Genomic DNA, 22089 nt, shown 5'->3' with positions numbered 1-22089 from the left:
GATATAGTGGTATTGAATGGTAGTTGTTATATGATTTTGTTATAGTGGTACTTGTGGACTAATCTTGGTGATTGCAGAAGCATTCTTACAATGATTTATCAGTTCAAATTTAATGGTATGTGGATTTTAATTTCCATAGTAAAATCATTGATGGTGTTTTAAGTTCTTAGTTAAGAAATTTTTGATTAAACTGATTTAAATTGTCAATCTCTTTCATATGAATGAAATAGACTTAACTGACTTCCTATGAAATTGATGTAATAACTGCATTTCTTTGATATGTTAAGTTGTTAATTAAGACCTGGGAAAATTAGTTGTTACATATGGTATCAGAGCACTGGGTTCAACGCTGAAACCTTGGGCCCAAGATTGTTTTTGAGAAACTGAAAAAATGTAAATGTTGATTAAGATTTATTTTGCATAACTAGATATTACAATCAAAACTGGAAAATCACACCGGGAAATCATTCAAAATAGCCGAAAAAGGCTGAGATGATATGAAATGGACAAATGTATAAACTGCAAAATCATAAAGATGAAACATAATTAAGAAGATGAAATGACTGGCAAGTCGAGTGGTGGTGATCGGGTCATTGAACCCAAACGGAAATCCTTGGCAAAGGTTATTTATAGGCATATGTGCCATCTAATGATCACTTGATGTCTATAACATCAGTTATATAGGCATAACTGAGTGGGCACTCAAACCACATGGGAGCTCGGACGATTGGATTGAAGGACATCTCAAGCCCCATCCCGAGGTAGGGAAGGCCATTCTAATATGTTAGAATGTGAGGGGATAAGTATGGTTCAAGACCGAAGCTTGCGCAATCCAAAACAGCGCCTATAATCTTGATAAAATGTTATCAAAATCCATGATGATGGCTAAATATTTCTTTTCAATTGAATGTTTCCAGCATTTACTTTACGCAATTATATTCCTATTCTTATGAAATGGTAGAAATAAATTGTTATCTATTTTGAACTTGAACTGAAGGAAAACAAAATCGTGAACCATGATCCTTTCTGATGTTGATTAAACGACAAGATCATTTTGTGCTCCAGTATGGAGTAAACACACTTGCATAATTGAAAATATCAATGCTTGTTTACAGATGAAAACTTTTGACGAGATGGGCATGAAAGCCTAGGTCATACAAATTGAAAAAGATAAAACTCCAGATATTATAGATCAATGATGAGCTACTCGATAAGAATCTGATGAGAATTTGTTTCAGATGCTTATGATCTTGATTAGATGTATGATGATCTTGCACAGTGTATCATGTTTTTACCTTTTGACACACTGCTATACATGTATAATACACATGCGATGTTGACTTTACATACCGAGTTGTTGTATATTGTTTTGGAGATGAAGTGTATATTCTATCGTGAGATGATTATTCTAATGAAATGTTATGAGATGGGCATGAAGACCAAAGTTACATAAATGGAAAATATGGATCTATTAACCTTTTCAGGTGATCTGTAAGCTGGCAAGGATGATCTACCCATTAATAAGTGCCATGTGCCAAATGGTATGTATAAGTGATTTAAATTATGGTTATGATCAAGAAATTGCTAGTTGAAGAAATCCAATTTTGAATACTTATCTTACTCTCAATCATTGAACCCTGAAAAATTCTCTTAAATGAAGATATCAATATGGAATCGAACTAATGAGATGGTGAGTGTCTACATGAGTATGACAGGAATATGAAATAGAATCAACTCAATTGATGCTGAGATAACCACAAGTATGGTAAAGTGAACTCAGGTGAGTATGTGTTTAATTTTATGATACAATGCAAGTATCTTTATGGAAACATTTGAGTAAAAAAATGGACCTTGAGTTTTGATCATGATGTAGATTTTGATCCAATTTTGAAAAGAAATGATATCATGATGCTATACATACATCTTGTATTAGTGTCTAATTTGCAATGATCATCGAGGACGATGAAACACAAAGGGGAATGGTACGTTACATTCCATTTTTTTTAATACTCCTTTATAATGTTTGTTACAATTTCAATTTCATCGAGGACAATGAAACACAAGGGGAATGGTATGTTACATCCCAATTTTTGACCTAATTTAAAATTTAGCCGTTGAGGTTCACATGAAGTCAGTTGACAGTTAAATTGGTTATAATCCTATGAAATGATAAGATGGTTAGTCGATATAATTTCATGTGAAAATAACATGCTAGTTGATTATTATCACGAATTCATGGAATTGAAAAGGTAGCTAGCCGTTATGATTATTTAAAACTTGTTATGAAAATATGATTTAATTGCAAAGAAATTCCTTGCAGGAAACATGTCGAAGAGGTGGAAGCATTGTCAAAAAAGAATTAGGCTCAGGAGGATCACCATCACTGGACAGAAGGGTTGAGGACCTAGCGACTTGAAACAAGATACATTTGTGGGACCTACATGAGTTATTTAAATAAATAATTTGAGAAATATAAACAATTGAGTTAAAATATAAATCGTACCTCAAAGGATTTAATATGATCTTTCACCTTATTATTATAATAAATATTTATATACGTACATATAAATATAAAAAATGAAATGGCACCATTATATTATAATAAATTAATATAATGATGTCACCCCATTGATATACTTACATGAAGGTATGCAAGTATATATTATAATAATAATATTCAAGATATAATAACATTTGAATTATTATCATATTCGAGTTATAATCTTCCAACTCTATTCTTTCCATTTTAATATTCTTGCTTTTAACTAATTAATACTTGGCATGATAAATCGATTTAATATTTGGCAATTTGAATTGTCTTATAATCTTTCCATCTTTATCTTCCAACCTTTTATTTATCTTTCCCTCTTTTTGTTTTGATCGAATTTAACACTTGGAATTTGAATCGGCTTATAATCTTTTTAAACCGATACAAACCAAGAAGTCACAGCTCATTCCTTTATATGGAAGTCGTGAGAGGAGTCGGGCTTGATATATATTTCTTTTACCCGAGTTATATTGCAAGCATTTTCAACCTTCTTTCTTTTCTATGTTGTGGTGTGTGTGAGAGGATTTCACAGCTGCAATAATTTTTGCACTTTCAATAATGGAAAGCCGATGTGCTATGTTCCTGAACTCTCTATCTTTGCAAATTGTTTTTCTCTTCCACAAAACAAGGCACCCTTCTACCGGTCTTTGTTTTTCTAAAGTCGTCTTGCATGAATCAATTTCCTAACTTTCTTGGTCCTTTGCAAATTCCTTGGTTATAGGCATATGCTTCAAAAGGAGACTACCTTTGCACATTGAGTCAATCTCTGTGATTGCCGTTGAAGTTTCCTAACTCCTTGTCTCTAAATGCAGCGTGTTCATTCTAGTAAATGCTTGTTGTTCAAATTGAATGTTTGGTTAAAACATTGTCTTCATTCAGTATTCGTATGATTTGTATTTGAGGCTCGATGCAAGGTAAAGAAAGTCTGGTTTTCTAAATTCAATCATTATGCCAAACCGCCACATATAAAAAGAATCATAGGCTTCAACAAATGATATACAAGCCAAAGATAAGTTGTTGGGTAATGTTTGAATATTAACGAGCTCTTTACATAACATGGTATATGCTGCCAGCCTTTTCAAATGTTCACAATATGTTTGTATGTTTACCGCTTACATTTGATATCCTGTTTGAATTTGTAGATTGAACTTATTTATTTTAGCCTTGTTCATGGCAAGTGATAACCAAGTAACCAAAGCATGGATCCATAAATCATTATGCCACTAGAAATTTGAATTTAACAATCAATTCTGAAATCTTTAAAGCATATAATCTCTCAAATCACAGATTGTGATAAGCTAGAATATATGTTAATTATGAAATAGTTGAGAATCAACGGAAAGAACCGGTTGTTCTAAGAATTTCCAAACACCTGGGATTCACCGGCTATATAGCCATGGAAAGGGTGAAGAGGTGAGATGGAGTCTGTAATGACTTAGAAAATAAAAGTCAAATATGAAACATTAAATTTAGAATAATATCATTTAATAGCTCATGCATGATCCTGTTATTGTAACTCATGTTGTCAAGTCTAGTGGTGTGGTTAGATACCAGGATGTTCAATAGATGACAGATGTTCCAAGTCCAATTCTGAGTAGGGAGGGCCTTTCTCGTTAATGATAGTGTGGGGATAAGTTTAAGTCTGAGGTTGGGTGGCTAAGCCCTTGACAATGTTTCACCTCTCCCCAAGTTGTCAAATATACAACAGACAAAGATAAGTTATACATTTAATTGGTACTGAAAACAAGTATTTTACTTTTATGATGTATATGCAAGAAGGTGAGATTAATTGAGTTATATCATCATTACAATTACTTTACATTTAATTGCGAGTGAAAAAGATTTATCTGATGGATCATTCTACGAATCTTTCATTTATAATGAATATGAGCATATCTTCTAATTTTGAATTGTTGCTACAGTTAAGCAATCGGAAGGAAAGGAATGATACAATGGTATCTGAAGCCCTAATTGATTCCGTGGTAGCTGAAGCTCTAATTAATACAATGGTATCTGATGCCTTAAATGATCCAGTGGTAATTGAAGCCCTAAATAATACAGTGGTATCTGAAGCCCTAAATGATCCAATGGTAATCGATGCCCTAATTGATACAGTGGTTTGTGATGCCCTAATTTTATATAGTGGTATTTGATAGTAATTGTCATTTGATTTTGATATAGCGATATTGAATGGTAGTTATTATATGATTTTGTTATAGTGGTACTTGTGGACTAATCTGGGTGATTGCAAAAGCATTCTTACAATGATTTATCGGTTCAAATTTCATGGTATATGGATTTTAATTTCCATAGTAAAATCATTGATGGTGTTTTAAGTTCTTAGTTAAGAAATTTTTGATTAAACTGATTTTAACCGTCAATCTCTCTCATATGAACGAAACCGACTTAAGACTTCCTACGAAATCAAAGTAATAACTATATTTTTTTGATATGTTAAGTTGTTAATGAAGACTTGGGAAAAATTGTATGTTACATTTACGCAATCACCGGTTTCTACAATGTCAAGCACTCCAGTTCTGTTCTTACCAACTTCATGCTTTGGACTCCGACAACGTAAGATAAGCAATTAAACCAAATAAAGGGAGGATTTAAGAAGTGAGCTTTCGGGAAATTATGGACAGTTATGGAGTAGAGATATAGAGTGTGTGAAACATTAAACCAATGTGTTTATTTACTTGACAAGACCTCTCAGCCACTTTCACATCCCCATCAAATCAGTACGTGATTTCACTTCTAATGTTGTCAACCGATCATTACCTTCTTTTCCGAAAACAACTTGTACTTTGACACATGTTGCTTAGCTATCGCATTTATTGCCTTTTACATCTCAAGTTCTTGAAAGAATATGGGGCCTTTAAAATTGTGTCCACTTACCTAAAAAATCCCTGCGGAAGAAAACAAGAGAAACCGTCAAAAAAAGGGAAATCAAAGTTGAAGTTCAAACAACACTTTCTTGTTTCAACTTCAGCTTCAACTTCAACTTTGCCCAAGACATGTTTGGGTTGGTAGGAGGGCAGAAAGAGGGTCTTTTCTTTTTGCACTTTTGTAAATAATACCGACTTGAACTTGAGGTTGAAGTAAGGGATAAAGTATCAGATTCAACTTCAACTTGGCAAAATTTGGATATCAGCAATAACAATGGTGAGACAAACATGGGGGTAACATACTCTCAATTTTTTTTTTCTAGGCAAGTACTCACAAGTTTAACTCCCACATTTTTTTAGATGAATAAAAGTGTAGGTAAAAATGTTGATGCAAGTAAAACATTGGCTACGATACATTTTCACATGTTGTTAGTGCTATAAAATGATGCATTTTCTCTATTGCGGTGTCAATTTTTAATTTAAAACATTTTGTAACTGAATTTTACAAAAAAAAAAACGTTTCAAGATATTTTTATTTTTAGCACTTTCTATGTTGTTGAGTTTTTGCCAAGTTTTGTTGAGCATATCCTGAATACAAAATTTTGGGCTTGCCAAGCACTCTCCAAGTCTGAGTCTACAAACTATGGCTCAAACAATGAGAGTGGAAAATTGAAAAGTTCAAAAAACAATTGGCTAAAGAAGAATTAATGTCATTGAGATTACAAACAGTGTGATCTCCCAAAGAGAGTGGAAACAAAATGAGGAAAGAGCAGATTTCTTTTTCATGTCAAGAGGCTTGGAAACTTGATCATCAATGTAGAGTCCACGAGGAGGAAGATCTATTGCATCCAAACAGTGATAAGGACAAACATATAGATGTAAATGGAGCCTTGATTCATGAGGAGAAAGCTGATACAAACACACCTGATTTTAGACATAATGAAACCAAACATGATGATAATTTCCTACCAGATAAGGATGATATTATGGAGGAAGAATCAGTTGCTACAGGTGAGAGGAATTCTAAACACTTAATTGGTAATTTGCAGATTATTATAGACAAAACTAGTGAAGAGAACTCCTTTGATGAATCCATATATGATCATGATGCTATTCCATTATTACTTCATGAAGAGTGCTTGACATCAGCTATAGAAACAATTAAGTGTGATGGTGATAGTCCTCCCAAAATTGAAAACAAACCACAAAACCTAATATGTGACAGCCCATGTGCTGGTGAATTAAGACAGTTTACCTTGGTTATCTCTCAGCTAGGTCCTAATTACAATTTACTTAAGCTAGCTTAGGCAAATTGCATAGGAGAAGTGTAATGTTCCCTTCTCCGCGCTAGGCCTTCTGCCACCTTGTTGGTCTATCTTTCCATCCAAATAGACTAACGGCATTAATCTTGAGGATGCCAGCCAGTCACAGTTATCTATTTGGTTTCGTTGGGGAGATATTTGAAGTTGTGGAGCTTTCTATAGTTAAGCCACTTTATTTTATAAAGTTGATTTATAAAGTTACTTTATGACTTAAAGTCATTTTATCAAAAAAGTAGCTTAAGTGACTAGAAGACGAAAATTGCTTTTATCCCACATTGCCTAGTTGTTTGTATTTCCCCTCATATCAAGGTTATAAAAGCAAGAAGCTTCACTGGGATTGTCACCATGAGATATATCAATATTTTTAAGAATATCCTGGTTGCTTAAATGTAACTGGTTTTCTTAAGGACAAAAACCCGTAAGGAAAAGAAGTGTCTCACCTTACATACTCAGACTGGAATTACACCTTACATACTCATGCTGGAATTAGAAGTGGCACATTAGAGATAGTATGAAAGCCTTCTGAGATTCAACTGCAGATAGAATAACACAGGCAGCCAAGGGACAGACTTCTTGAATGATTGACATATCAGCAACTCAACAGCAGTGATGCCGGCAGCTAGGGAGGATAGACAGTTCATAAAGTACGTAGCAGAGGTAACACTTACATTTGACTGTGGTATTGTATGGGTTCCTATTCAGCATAGCCGTGGCCTCTTCTAGATTTGGGAGTACACTGCAGTGTTATCATGGAGTTTGAAAGTCACAGCAAGTGTCCCTTGCTCAGCAGAACGTGAACCTCACAGTCTCCAATCACAGGCCAAAGGCTATAAGGGTAGTGGTCAGGTGATACCTTTGTGTAGCGTCAGGGACAGAGGCTGAGAGCATTCGAAGGTGGTGTGACAGTGGTCTTCCTACGGCCGCAGTAAGAGCATTCTATCCTCAACAAAGACACCCTACAGTCAATGAAAATCGGATCTGTACACTACTTAGCAGTTCATTTATAACAAACTGTATCTGCGTTTTGTGAGGTCTTTCCAAGTACGTAGATGTTCATACTTTTGTTTCCTGCGTTTGATTAATACTGTCTGTCATTGCTGTAATCTATATTACATATGTCCATGCAAAACTAACGTACTTGAGCCACCATTAATGTAAGCTCTTGGAGGCATTAAATTTAATTATTGGGACAGCTATTCCCTAAATATTGATAAATAACCATAGAAAGGACACTACAGTGATATCAACATGTTCAGCACTCAGCTTGTACACCAACTGTTTGACAAATTGCCTTAAGTAAAGGTTTGACTTCCTTAGCAGATTTAAGAGGGGAATCTTACAAGAAGTTGGAGCATCTCCACTTTAGGTAGATGTATCATAATATTCTTGTCATATCCACATATTGTCGATCGATTTTTGCACCTTTGGTACTTGCCACTGTTTCATTCACTACTTTGTACACATCTTGGCATATAGCCAAGGTGTCTCCTATGTAATGATAATCAATCCAGTAGATTTTATATTGCATTCTTGATAGGAATACAATTTATTCTTGTCATATTCATCCTTTCTTGTTATTGTGCTTTTCATTTGGCTTCTAGATCAGGGGTGGTTATCTCCATAACCAAATCTTACAATTATAAATACACAATTTCTCGTATGGAAAAATATTTATCACCAACCAACCATAGATGGATGTGGTGGCCTCCTTGGTCCTATCTATGCTCTCAAACAGGGAGTCTATTATGGGCTTCTCCCCAACATGAAGAATAAATGAAGGCCAACGTGTAATACAATCAAACAATAAGATACATAAATAACTAAATAATGGATTGTTTAACAAAACATAGACTTTTAAACATATAAAAATTATGATAAATGATAAACAATAAAACAAGCAAAAATGAAACGCAATATGACTTTACACCCTTGATCTCCTTCATTAAAAGCTAGAAATTCTACTCATTGAAACTCCACTAAACCACGTCAACTCTTGCAGTAGTTCTAGCACGTAAATATGGAGACCACTCCCCACAAACAAACATAAGCTTAAGGGCAAGCATTGATAGAAGAAATGATTGCAACATGATAAAATTTGTTGCAAAAAAAATTATTCCAAGATGAGCCCGCTTTTTGTTTGTATAATTAAAATTGTCTCTATCATGCTCCATAATTCTAGGATGCCTGGCAATTTATCAAAGATACTTCAATATAAGGTCAAGGTAATGAGTGCAACAAGGTGTTCACCATATAGATGGGTGCCTCTCCATGAAACTTCTGGCTACATCAACATGATTTATTGCATCATCTAATGACCTACACACTATTTGCCTCGTATTGGCTACAATAAATCTGACAAAGGAATCTGTATTACTATCTTGTCTAAATAACCAATGAATTTTACAAAAATTGTACAATAACCGAAAATTAAAAAAATATCTTATTTCCTTGTCCAGCCATTAGTTGTGATGTGCAACCCTCCTTCAACCGTATTGACCTGCATCACTCAAAATCAAGCACTTCATCTCCTCATTATTAGGCACTTTAATCCCCATCTCAGCAATAATAATAGCATCCACTGAAATATGCCAATAAGTAGGTATAAACAAAGACAATAATATAAATATGTATTCAAAAATAATTTCAAAAAAATCACAACTTTAAAATGCAAGACAAAAAATGGAATGAAAGCAAAACCAAGTATCTCACCCCATGAAATGGAACAAGACAATAAAGCTGAAAACTTCCAACTACATCCTCACTACCTGATCCCATCTCTATACCAACCTGTCCTTTTAAGCAATCGTCGTGAACCTCAAGTAGTGTGTGGTAGAATAGATGAATCCAAATAAAATCTACCATATCTAGGCTCAACCATTCCACTGGTGTGTAATGTTTAAAGAAATGGCATAATCACCAAAATATAGGGTTCTCCTTAACCTTGGCCTATGGCTGTAATCTCTTCTCTATGTATCATTTTTAGCTATTTTTCTTCTTCAAAGGACTCTATCCAAGAATTTACCTTGTACATAACTTCAAGTGGCACTTCGTGGAGATGAAATTCATAGGGATTAATGCCTCCCTTGCTAATTTTCAAACTGCTATAGTGACAAGCCAAGTCCACATTCTTAGCCCTTAAGGTGGTATGTTTCAAACTCAGGTCTTTTCTAACTGGTGCCAACATCTCAATTTATGCAAGAAAGTTACAAGTACATATAAAGAAACTATTAATTAAGGTGGTATGTTTCAAACTCAGGTCTTTTCTAACTGGTGCCGACATCTCAATTTATGCAAGAAGGTTACAAGTGCATATAAAGAAACTATTAATTAACATTTATGGTTTGTAGATAAAAAGAGATAAAAATTCAGAAAAACATTTAGTGTGTGTAGATTAAAAGAGATAAAAAAAATATAATTAAGAAACAAGAAAAATAAGGGAAAATGAAAGGAATAAAGTTTCTTATATTTTCCCTGTATTATTTCTCATTTCTATGAATTGAAAATAATAATAATAACAAATGTAAATGAAAAATTAAAAAAATTAAAAAAATAAAAAAATACCTCTTCAAATTCGATTAAATGGACAAACAGCTGCTTGACATGCACTGTAGACTGTTACAAATCTGCTAAAGCTCAATTTAATTAACATGTTCTTCTATTATGCATGCTAGATTTTGCTTCAATTCTCTGTTTTTCTCCTTGTTATGCTTGCATATAAGTGTTCTAGGCATCTTTTACTGTCTTCAGTTTTAGTTTTTTAATGATTTTTAGTTTTTTCAATTAATTTAAACAGTCAAATCTGAGCAGCAGGACTCAATGAGTCTGAACAAACTCTCAATGTCCCTGGACCTCATTTTGATAAGTTTGCCTCAAAATTATACAGAAAAACTACATTTTTCATTTTCCGCACGCAAGGTTACAAAAGCAATAACAAGAATCATTGGCTTATACACAAATCAATCATTTATTCTGACATGACATAATTTTATTACTAATAACCAATAGACATTTATTCAACAGAGATTACTTAATACCTAAAATCTACAATAACATCAAATGAAAGCTAAAATATATACTCAGAATTTCTGCTTCTCAGATTTCACCAAGTTTCAGTTATGAAAACAATTCAGCAATAAAGCATCTATGTAAGGGAGCATTTTCGTTTTCCTAAGCTTAACCTAATTTATTCAAATACAGTTAACTAGCTTTGAATGGTACCTCATTATCATGGCTGTTGTAAAAAAAAAAAATTATTTAACGTAGAAAACAATTTGTGAATGTCCACTTCATATACGTACCTGCTTCTCTGTTCTTTTCCATAAATTTTCTTGTTCCAGTAAGGTTTGTTCAACCCGAAGTGCAGCTGCTCTAGCACTTTCAATTTCTGCATGAGCCACAGCTCTCGCTTCTTCAACCATTCTTCTTGCTTCATCTGATGCCTGGCATTAGTAAATAAAAAAACTACATATGTAAACTTTTCCTTGAGTGTGAAATTTATTTAATCACTAAGGACATGTAACTACAGAAATTGTAGGTCCAAATAAGAATTATATATGAAATAATATGGTTAAAACATCATTGACTGTCAGCCAGATAATGAAAAAATGAATGATGAATAAAAGACACACAAGAATTTCTCCAGCTTGAAGGTGGTATTATTATTTGGCCAGGCATCAATAATTTCATCTTTCCTCTTACAAAGTTCAAAAATTACCCAAACCATAACATTTTTAGAGAGAATGTCAAACCCATCTAAAGGCAAAGATCTTGCAATCTATATATGACACTCTTTTAAGGTCATATACAGAAAGGATCATTTCACTTTTCAATAGCCAAATAAGATCAGAAGTTGCTACAGTAAGAAGTAGCAACACCACACAACTGAGAGGTCGGGGGGAGTGAATCATTTGTGACCTAACCACACAAACTTTAACCAACTTGCAGAATTATACAATTAAACCTTAGGTCACAATGTTAAGCATGTAAGCACAAAACACAACTCCTCATCAACACATAACACCAAAAAAATTGCCTGGTGTAGGTAAGCAGATTTATTGAGAAGCTGCTATTAACGTACATACAAACAGTTTCAGCAGCTTCAATTTATTTATTGAATATTGTCAATGGGAACTAAAGCTATGCTCATGAACAACCATTAACAAACACGGATTCAACATCATGTGAACACTTATAAATTACCATTACAAAGTTCATTTAACATAAATCGGTTACTTGACAAATTGCCTTCATGAACATGAGCACATATAGTAAAAGCAATCATATTCTCGTACCAATAATCCAATGAAGTATGTTAAATACAAGAACAAGATCGTATATACTTTCCAAAACTTGTTTTGTATATTTTTTGTGAACCTATATCATAAGTGCCTTTTGATTTAATAAGTGCCTAAAAGTCCTTTTCCAATAACATTTTGTCCCTTATATAGACATGTATCCTTGTAACTACCTAGGACTGGATTAGTAACCAACTCTTCTTTGCGCATCTTGAACAAGGTTAATAACTTAATAAATTATGCGAAAAAAAAATCAACTTCTTAACTTTGACCAAAAGACCAAAATTAACATTTCAAAACAAAACAAAGAGACAAGTGCTGAAATTAAAAATTAGGAAAGTGTATAAAGAATGAGATTTTGCAATATGTTGCACTTTAAATAATCTTTATGAATCACTAGCTATGTTGATAGACCCATAGATCTAGCTTTGTAGGCCCTATATGCATCAAGAAAACCACTGGAGAGTTCATATCTCAAAACAAAAACATTCTCCATTCTTAACTTGGAAGTAAAATATTTGTCTTTTATCTCAACCAATTCTTGTTGATATGCCAGCAAATCACATCCTTCCTGTTAGTGTAAATAATTATTATTTACACTTTACTTAAGTTTACTTATAGGATAAATGCATTATTATATTATTTATTAGGTTACACACCTAGGAGTTTGCATACTCATATAGTTGTCATGTTGACAACACAAGAGTTAGCAACTCTATTTTAGCACATGGTGTCTACAACACTGGAGTTTGCATAATTAACTGAGTTGTCATGTAGACAACATAGTTGTTCGCACTCTAATTAAGCACATGATGTCTACAACATAATTTTACGTGACACACCTATGTAAGCTTATCCTCTCATCATCGCACTAACTTCTGTGCTCAATGGAGGATAATCCACTCTTGGTGGACATGTGCTTAGTTGTGAGGCTTATCATATTGCTAACTCCTAGACATTCTAGAAGCAATCTAGAGGCCTTTTTAAACAAGACTCCTAGTGTACTTGTACATTAATACATCAATACAATATCAATTGAATATCATATTGTTATTCTGATCATACTCTGCTGATCTATTTTGTGTTGGTTATTGTGCTTCTTGGTCTTGGGTGATTTTGCCCTAAGGCAAATTCTTACATGGCATCAGAGCTATACTAAATTCTTATATGGTATCAGAGCCATAGAGGGGTCATTTCATAGCCATTAGAGACCATTCTTGCCTCACCTCTCTAAGGACCTCGATTTAGATCCAGAGTATTCACAGCTATTGGGAGCATTTAGAGCCAACACCACTGCATCCGAAGAGTCGATTCGATGAATTATAACCATAAATTTGTCTATGTTGGCCCATAGTCAAATTTTAGACAAAAAAATTTTGAAAACCAACACCTGAAGGCCCTGATTTGCGAATTTGGTATGATCATTTTAGATCTTTGAATTTAATTTTCAGATTTGCATATTTTATTATTTCAGTCTCTGCAATTTCTCTACATTATTTTTCAGATCTACGTATTTTCCGAAAAAAATTTGGCCATCAGGCCAATAGGAGAGATTTTTTGCAAGTGAAGATTGGAGCTTGCTGGTACAAATTAGATGCTAGCATCATATTCAAAAGGTCAAAAAACCCCCAAACCAACTTTTGTTTCATCAAAATCGGACATTTGAGGTGAAATCTAGAGCTAATTGATTTTTGGAGGTGCAACGGCGGCGAGTCAGGAAAAATAATTACAGAGATGATTTTCAAACAGCGATATCTCCTTCATACGAACTCCTTTTTGCGAGCAATTTTTTCTGTTTTGGGGTAGAATTTCGTGATCTACACATTGGTGCAAGATGTTTGAGATTTTGGTTCTCGAATCTTTCTGCAAATTGCAAATCCCGATTTTTGCAACCTCAAAGGCTTAGTACAGGGTCATCTAGACACATGATCAGGTTCCATTTCTTTTCAAAGTGAATAATTTTTCGTCTACTTTCTAGATCTGCAATCAAATTATAGGCTTGTGTGGACAGAAATATCACTTTCAGAAATAGGTCCTATTTTGCATTGTATTGCTTATAGATTAAACTTCAAAATTGTTGTATTTCTAAGCTACATTGTAAAGTTCCGAATTTGAACTATAAGAAGAGGTTGTAAACAGCAAAATCAAAAGTTCACTAAGTCCATTTTGACAAAGTGGCCCATTGTAATCACACAAAGTATAAAGTGTCAAATCATGCATTGAAATCATGGAGTTTTCTTTCACATGTCAGTTTGGTGTTAAACCGAGGTTGACAAAGAGGAACTATCAGAAATGGAGTGCCTTGATAATTGATCATCTAAGAAAAGAGCATAAGGAAGCATTTCCTTATCTATGTTCCAATGAACTGCACTCTTCCATTACTGAGCCACTTGTTAAAATAATTCTGGATGTCATTTATTTTAGTGTCACTCATTCTTGCTTTAAGGCCATTGACAAGTTCAAAGATCCTTATGACATTTGGATAGGTCTTTAGAAAGCATATACAGATCCAACAATTCCTCCCTTTCCAAAAGAAATTCTATCTTTAGTCACTCTAGTTATAGTACCTTCAACTCCAGATGAGATCCCACCTCCTGATATTCCTGTTGATTCTACTGATCCAGTTCAAGCCACAGATGCTCCTGATTCAGTGCAACAAGAATTACCATGTCTTCCTACTTCAGCTTCATGGGATGACTTCCTTCCAGACATAGTAGGGTTGTTCGCAGAGTCTCACATTGAAGATGTGGGAGACATCATCGATGACATCAATCTTCTCTTTAAGGAGACTTCTTCACTCGTTGCGAGGGCACACTCTGACCCTTAACCACTTGAGCTTTCTTTTGAGACTAACTTGATTGTGGACATTTCTTTACAGCAGTTGGAGGACTCTTTTATTTCAGAGGAGACACATCAGCCTTTGGAGATTGTATTCCAGTTTCCTTAGACACCATATCTTCTGAGGATTTTTCCTATCAGTTGGGGAGCATTCTCTACTACACCAATGGCACCATTTCTTCCTACAAGGAGGAACTTCATTCAGATTTTATGGTGCAGCTTCTTCAGTCATCAAAGAGCTTCTATCATGGGTGTGCATACATCTTTGAGAGGAGGCGACATTGCTTCTCTTCCCATATCTTTCCATCAGGATGCTTCATCGTCTTTGGAGGTTGACTCAACTTCATACATGGACATGTTACCTTGTTTGCCACCTTCTTTTCGGCATCCACTAGATTGGTTCGTGTCATCTACATTCATCAAGGACTTGTCAACATATGAGCAGACTTCAGAGGCAGCATCCACACCATACTACATCTTCCTATCCACGGTAGGAAGCATATTTGCACCTATACTTGGTGTATCTTCTTCCAAAAGGGAGAAATGTTTTTTGTTGGCATTGGATTTTCTTGTCTTCAAGCACTCATCATAAGGAGATCCTTCACTAAGGGGGGGATTTCATGGAGGGATTCTCTATTGTATATGCATAATCTATGTCATAATGGGGGGGTCTTGATTACTCCATCCATACATGCATCTTTCTTTATTGTACTTATCTCTCTTTTTGGGGAAGGGTTTTTCCCATGAGGTTTTCCCTTTCTCCGTTTTCAAAGAGATTGCAATTTTATTGCATTTCAACATTGCATTTGTATTTGGGTACCTAACATGGCCTAGTAGCCAAGACCCATTATGCATTTCATCATAGTTTTTGTGAGCTTAAGTGCATTCCCCCAAGTTGCACTTAAGGGGGATGTTAGTGTAAATAATTATTATTTACACTTTACTTAAATTTACTTAGGATAAATGCCTTATTTTATTATTTATTACGTTAGACACCTAGGAGTTTGTGTACTCATATGAGTTTTCATGTTGACAACACAAGAGTTAGCAACTCCGTTTTAGCACATGATGTCTACAACACTAGAGTTTGAATAATTGACTGAGTTGTCATGTAGACAACATAGTTGTTTGCACTCTAATTAAGCACATGATGTCTATAACATAATTTTACGTGACACACCTATGTAAACTTATCCTCTCATCATCACACTAACTTCTGTGCTCAATGGAGGATAATCCACTCTTGGTGGACATGTGCTTAGTTGTGAGGCTTATCATATTGCTAACTCCTAGACATTCTAGAAGCGTTCTAGAGGCCTTTATAAACAGGCACTCCTAGTGTACTTGTACATCAATACATCAATACAACATCAATTGAATATCATATTGTTATTCTAATCATACTTTGTTGGTCTATTTTGTGCTAATTATTGTGCTTCTTGGTCTTGAGTGATTTTGCCCTAAGGCAAATTCTTACATGGTATCAAAGCTATACCAAATTCTTACACTTCCAAGGTGACAAAGACAAAACTCAACTTCTTCATAACGTCAGCATCAAATACTCTATTTTCGATTGTTGAATTAATCCTATCAGTGAACATGTTTAAAAGAGCTTGAGAATCAATATGCTGATCCTCCTCTTCTATGGTTGAACTTATGATCGTGTTGATAACTTCTTCTAAGATTTTCATCCTCATTTGCTTACAAGATAATATTAACTTCTCGAATTCACTCGTTCCTCGGCTAATGTTTATCATTTTCCAATTTATGCTCTTGCACCATATCTCTGATTGATTATCCTGTGGATTACTGAATAATTTTTCAGCAATCAAAGTTTCCACGTTTATCTTTGACACGTCCTGGATCTCATCAGTCAAACTCCGCCAAACTAATTTTTGTTCCTTCGTCATCTCCATTTCTTGTTCCTGCAGCATAGCCTTTTCATGTACCTCTTTCGCTTTCATTACGAAATTTGATGCCTCTTTCTTTATGTCATCATGTCATCAATCCACGGTTCTACCATTTGACTGTGAGTTTTATAATTGTGAATGTTTTCAACAACTCTTTTCTCAAGAATTCCATCTGAAACTATAAGGTTGATGCTGAAGCAATTGTTATAGTTAAGTTTGAAGAATCTAACACAGAGTTAATATACACTATCAACATTTGCATTTGATCTTTTAGTTGTTCTTTTGATCTCTTTTCCTTTTTAGCTCGTTGTAATATGTTGATTGCAAAGATCTCAGATAATGGTGGCCCGAGATCTACCTTGCTAACATTGAAGTCACTTTCAATAGCTTCATCCATACTCTTATCTACAACAGATCTGCCTATCTCTACACAAAGGTTTCTTGAGAAAGCATTTACTATGAGTCTTAACATAACCTTTTCCTTCTTGACCTCTGCTGAATTCTGAAGTATATTGGCAACTGTATTAAGATCGAGAGCCGCCACTTCTTTCACCATTTTCTTGTTATGTAAGATATTATGGAAACAAGATGAGGAAGTTTGTAAGGAATCTTGTGCACTGATCAATGGTGAGCTCAAAGACATGTTCACATTTGATACCGAGAATACAAGTTCTTCATTATTGCTTATGTCTTTCATAGGTATTTCTTCTATCATAAAACATCCCGAGAAGAAGGAACACTACGAGGAATTAGCATGATTGTATCTGTCACCTTACCTTTAGATTTAGACCTCTTCCTTTTAATTGTAAAATCCCCTTCACATGCTTGGTGAGATCTTGCACTTTGCTTGGGTCTTCATCCCCGTCATCATTTCCTGAGATAACATGTTGATGATTTGTATTAGGGGGAGGATTTGGCATTGTAGAAGAAGATGTGACCGCATGGTTATCATTCCTTTTATTTGAAGCACTTCCTTTCCTAAAGACCGAGTAGTTGTAGCTTCTATTCTCTTCTTCTTTACCCACTCTTTGATTCGTTTTATAACCACATTGGTTCTCTCAGTCAATTTCCTCAGCTCTAACAATTTTCAGTGTATAGATAGGAATGGTAGCAACTGTATCCTTTCAAAGTAAAAAGGATCTACAGGACCTAACTCGACCTCCTCTATGCCTGTCACATCCAATCCTACTTTGAAATCAGTCACCTATCTAACTATGAGCCTCATCTAATCTCTCCTCCTACCCTCAAAATCATCCTCGCAATCTTCCCAAAAAATCCTCTATGGTAGGAAAGTGATCAAATCCAAGGAAAAGTCCTAGCTACTTCATGACAAATTCTTACCATCAAAGTGAAACATGTCATAGATGTACAAGTTAATTTAAACCATAAATCTTTCAATGTCTTTTGCATCTACATAAGATTCACAAGCGTATTGGCCATAATCAATTGGAAATTGAATAACAATGCCTCTTGTTCTAACAAATCCTATTGACTTTGACTAATTTGTCTACAAACTTCAATTAGTGCCAATTTATCATCCACAAATCTTGGGAGCGTGAATGGACATCCATCAAAACCTGCTAATCTAAATTAAGAGAATTTCGAGAATTGGATGAAGTAGCTACCAAACTGTTGAAACATTGTTACCTATCGTGGAAGCCTGAGCCTGATATTGCCTTGCGTCTCTATAACTATCAACATGATAAAAGCATCATTCACCCTTTTGACATGGTGGTAATTTTTCTCCAACAGTAACTGAGGATGAAAATTGCAAACCAATATCGCATAATCGTATATCAGTCTTGGTCAACTTTGCATCCCTTTGATAGCATAAAAGAGATAAGATGTCATATAGAAAGGATTATTCGTTTCAAGACCCATTAGTTGACTGTGCAAGCTATCACTTATGATCTCCGCCCAATCAATGAACTGATCACCCTCACATATGATGTTGATGAAGAAGAACATCTAGTTTTCAATGTGTGAATCCTTATTCCCCATTCTCCTTTAGCAAGGACCAATGTATCACCTTTAGCATCTGTAATTTCCCCTTTTTGGCACTAGGAGCCAAATTTTTGCTGGGCTATTAACTTATTAAGACATATCACGACAATAGACAATTTCTATTCTCTATGTTTAGTATCTAATGGTTATCTATTGTAATATCGTGTAAATAGTAGAATGTTTTTAATATTCAGTTTTATGTCTCTAGAATAGAAAGTTTCTATTCTTTATGATTGTTTCCTATGGAAACATCATTCAATCTGTTTTATAAATTGACCTCTCGGTCTCTATTAATAACGAGCACAATTTTTACCAATTACTTTGTAATATGGTATCAGAGCCTAGTTCTTAATTTTTTTCGAAAATCATTATTCCCATTTTCGAAACTATTTTTCTGTGATTCTTGCTTCGTCGCACCAAAATCCTTTAATTCTCAAACAAAGGTTTTGTCTTAGATTTTTTTTTTTGTTTGAGGTTCTACAAGCTGGGAAACCACGAGCAGAAAAAAATCGCGAGCTCCAAATCTTGAATTTGTTTCGCTGCCTCCTAACTACAACAAACACGTCTACAACTCACGTTTGGTGTTCTGCAAACCCTACCCCAACGTGTACCTGATCGAATCTGCAAACTCACGTATTCTATTAACGATTTCTCTACAACTTGTGTCTGCAATCGATGGGGCCTTGTTTTCTCTTGCAAATCGCGGCATAAAAACTGATATTCAACTCGAGTTTTTTGGTTTGCAACTCGCAATTCTGATCGGCACCAATTTTTGGTGTTTGGACGCTCGTTTTTCACCCATCCGCGTGCACTAAACACCATTATTTGGGGTCGTTTTTGCATACTAAGTTGTTTTTTGGTTCATTAAATCTTTTATCTGCTATAAAAACTACCTGTTTTGGCCTACAAAGTCCATTATTCTCTACAAATTCGACCTTCAATAGCTATTGACTAGGGTTTTCTTTGAAACCCTAATTTTTGAGCTTCGAAATTTTTTTGATTTCAAATTCTTGATGGGTTTTTTGAGGGCTCAACTGGGTTGTCAAATTTTTCTAGGTACCTAATTTTCGTGCCTCAACTTTCGAACCAACAGATCCAGAAACCAGTAACATATTCCTTTTGGGCTTTTCGAACTCTCTTCTGGGTCACTCTCCAAACTTTCTCGGTCTTCCGTTTGTTTGCCTCAAAGAACATGCATTCATAGATTTTCACATTTTTCATTGAAAAACATGCCATGGCATCTCTAACAAACATTCTACACGAGCACAACTCCAAATTCAATGGTCGAAATTATGGCACTTGGAAACAATGGATCATCACAATTTTTGAGTATCAGAACACCAATCAACTTGTTTTGGGTGTTACAAAGCGTCTGACTACTCCTAGTCCTAATCAAGGTACTTGGGATCTGAATAATCGAGAGGTGGTGATACTTCTCAAATTATCCCTGGCTGATATGATCAGCTCTCACAGATTTCATACGGCAAGACAGTAGCCAAGATATGGACACATCTCAAAGGTCTCCATGAGACTTCTGACAAAAGCATAGCTTTCTTCTTGAAGAACACTGTTTTTTATTATCATGGATGAGTGAACCTCACTCCAAGAACACCTAAATAGGATTCAGGGATCAGTTGATTTCCATCGGTCGCAAGATGGAGGAAGAGGATATTGTGGTTATCACTCTTTGGAGATTACTAAAGGCCTATGAGCATTTTATCGAGACTCTCAACATCATGTCTTCTTGTGTTGAACTGAATTTCACTAATCTCTGCACACTTTTGCTTGAACATTATAGGTGGAAACAACAGTCCAGTAGCAGTTCCAGCTCCACCTCCACAAAGCAAGCCCTTGCTGCCAAATCCTTTTAGAAGGATTAAAGGCCAGTTTCAACAATCTTCTCAGCAAACATCCTCTGCTCCAGATGTAGAACTCCTAGAAGAAAAACATTCAATGCAACTATTGCCACAAGTTTGGGCACATGAAGGTTGAATGTCGGAAGCGCTTAGCTGCCCTCTCTAAGCAATTCTGTTCATAGCCCACAGCGAATAGTGTGGAACACCTTGAGCAGACAAAATCTTCCTTTTACGCTTTTTGATAGCTTCATGCTCTGGAAAGATTAACCATTAAGGGAGGGTATTACAATAATAGATAGTTTCTATTATCTTCGTTTAATATCTAATGGTTATCTATTGTAATCTCGTGTAAATATTAGAATGTTTTGAATATTTAGTTTTATGTTTCTAGAATAGAATGTTATAGAATACATCTTTATTGGCATTAAAATGTTCCTTTACACATTCCTTACTGATACCAGTGTACTACTTCACGATCAGCAATTGAAGCACAATAGCCATGGATACTAGATCCAATCTCTCTATTACCCTACAATCTAATGCTATCACTTCTCAAGTATCCGTGTTGTAGGCCTTCATGCATTCTAGGACTAGTTCTAGACATCGCACTAACACTGGGTGACCACCTACGCATACCAAGTCGATAGTGAGCATATGTGTGATAACCAAGGCATTTCCTATGTTTCCATTAATTCCCAAAACCCAAGTAGATCTACATGACTCATGATCGTGTTTGTGATATAAGGAAGAGAGCACTTCAAAATCAAAATACGAGCATAATCATTTTTATGGTAGTTAAATTTCATTTTCCCCCCAACTTGGGTTATTGTCAAGAATGTTTTTAAACTAAGATTTCTATTCAAAGCCCACAATTTTTTTATTGCTAAATGTCTCCAATTATAAACATACAAATAAAAAAACAAGTATTTGGACGAGATTTGAAAATGTTATATTTGAAACTCCTTTGATCAACATGACAGTGGGCCTCTACACACTTTTCCAAGTTCCACAACTCAATATTTGCCACCTTTACCTACAAATCTGTCCTCCCATGCACTTCAACAATTGTAGAGATCAAGAACTCCATACATAATTGTTAAAGTAAACTGTTGCTTCCCCAAGCACTTTTGGCCTGTAATCTCTTCTCCCTGTGTGTTGGATCAAAGTATTTGTTTTAAATCATGTTCTCTTTCTTTAAACCCATTGCATTAATTTATCAATACTCAAGATTGCGCACCCCTTGGCTTTGGTGGTAACTATGGAGCTCGGCTAATACAACAGTAGATAATATTAACTTCAAAAGTTTCTAAAGCCTTTTCAATCACTCCATCCCATGTAGGGCCCATGTTGAGAATGACAATTTGTACACGCATATTTATGTTATTCATAGCTTAATAAACTTCTAATCCCCATTGTCTGTTATCATTTCTCT

General features: G+C 34.9%; 1 protein-coding gene across 2 annotated transcripts in view; it reads right to left on the bottom strand.

The window, feature by feature from the left end:
* The window catches only part of SCAB1 (plectin-like protein), a 215207-nt gene that overhangs the window by 136829 nt on the left and 56289 nt on the right, over positions 1-22089 (bottom strand). For both annotated transcript variants that reach the window (XM_089787925.1, XM_089787926.1), the window contains exon 4: positions 11054-11194. In XM_089787925.1, the coding sequence (XP_089644051.1) occupies positions 11054-11194 (141 nt within the window). The remainder of the gene's footprint in view (positions 1-11053; positions 11195-22089) is intronic.

Source organism: Cupressus sempervirens, chromosome 6, assembly GCF_028749045.1.
Source record: "Cupressus sempervirens isolate cs-2001-9-10 chromosome 6, ASM2874904v1, whole genome shotgun sequence".
In the NCBI taxonomy this organism is placed as follows: Eukaryota; Viridiplantae; Streptophyta; class Pinopsida; order Cupressales; family Cupressaceae; genus Cupressus; species Cupressus sempervirens.
Note: the sequence above shows the minus strand (reverse complement) of the source record. Positions and strands in the feature narration are given on the sequence as shown.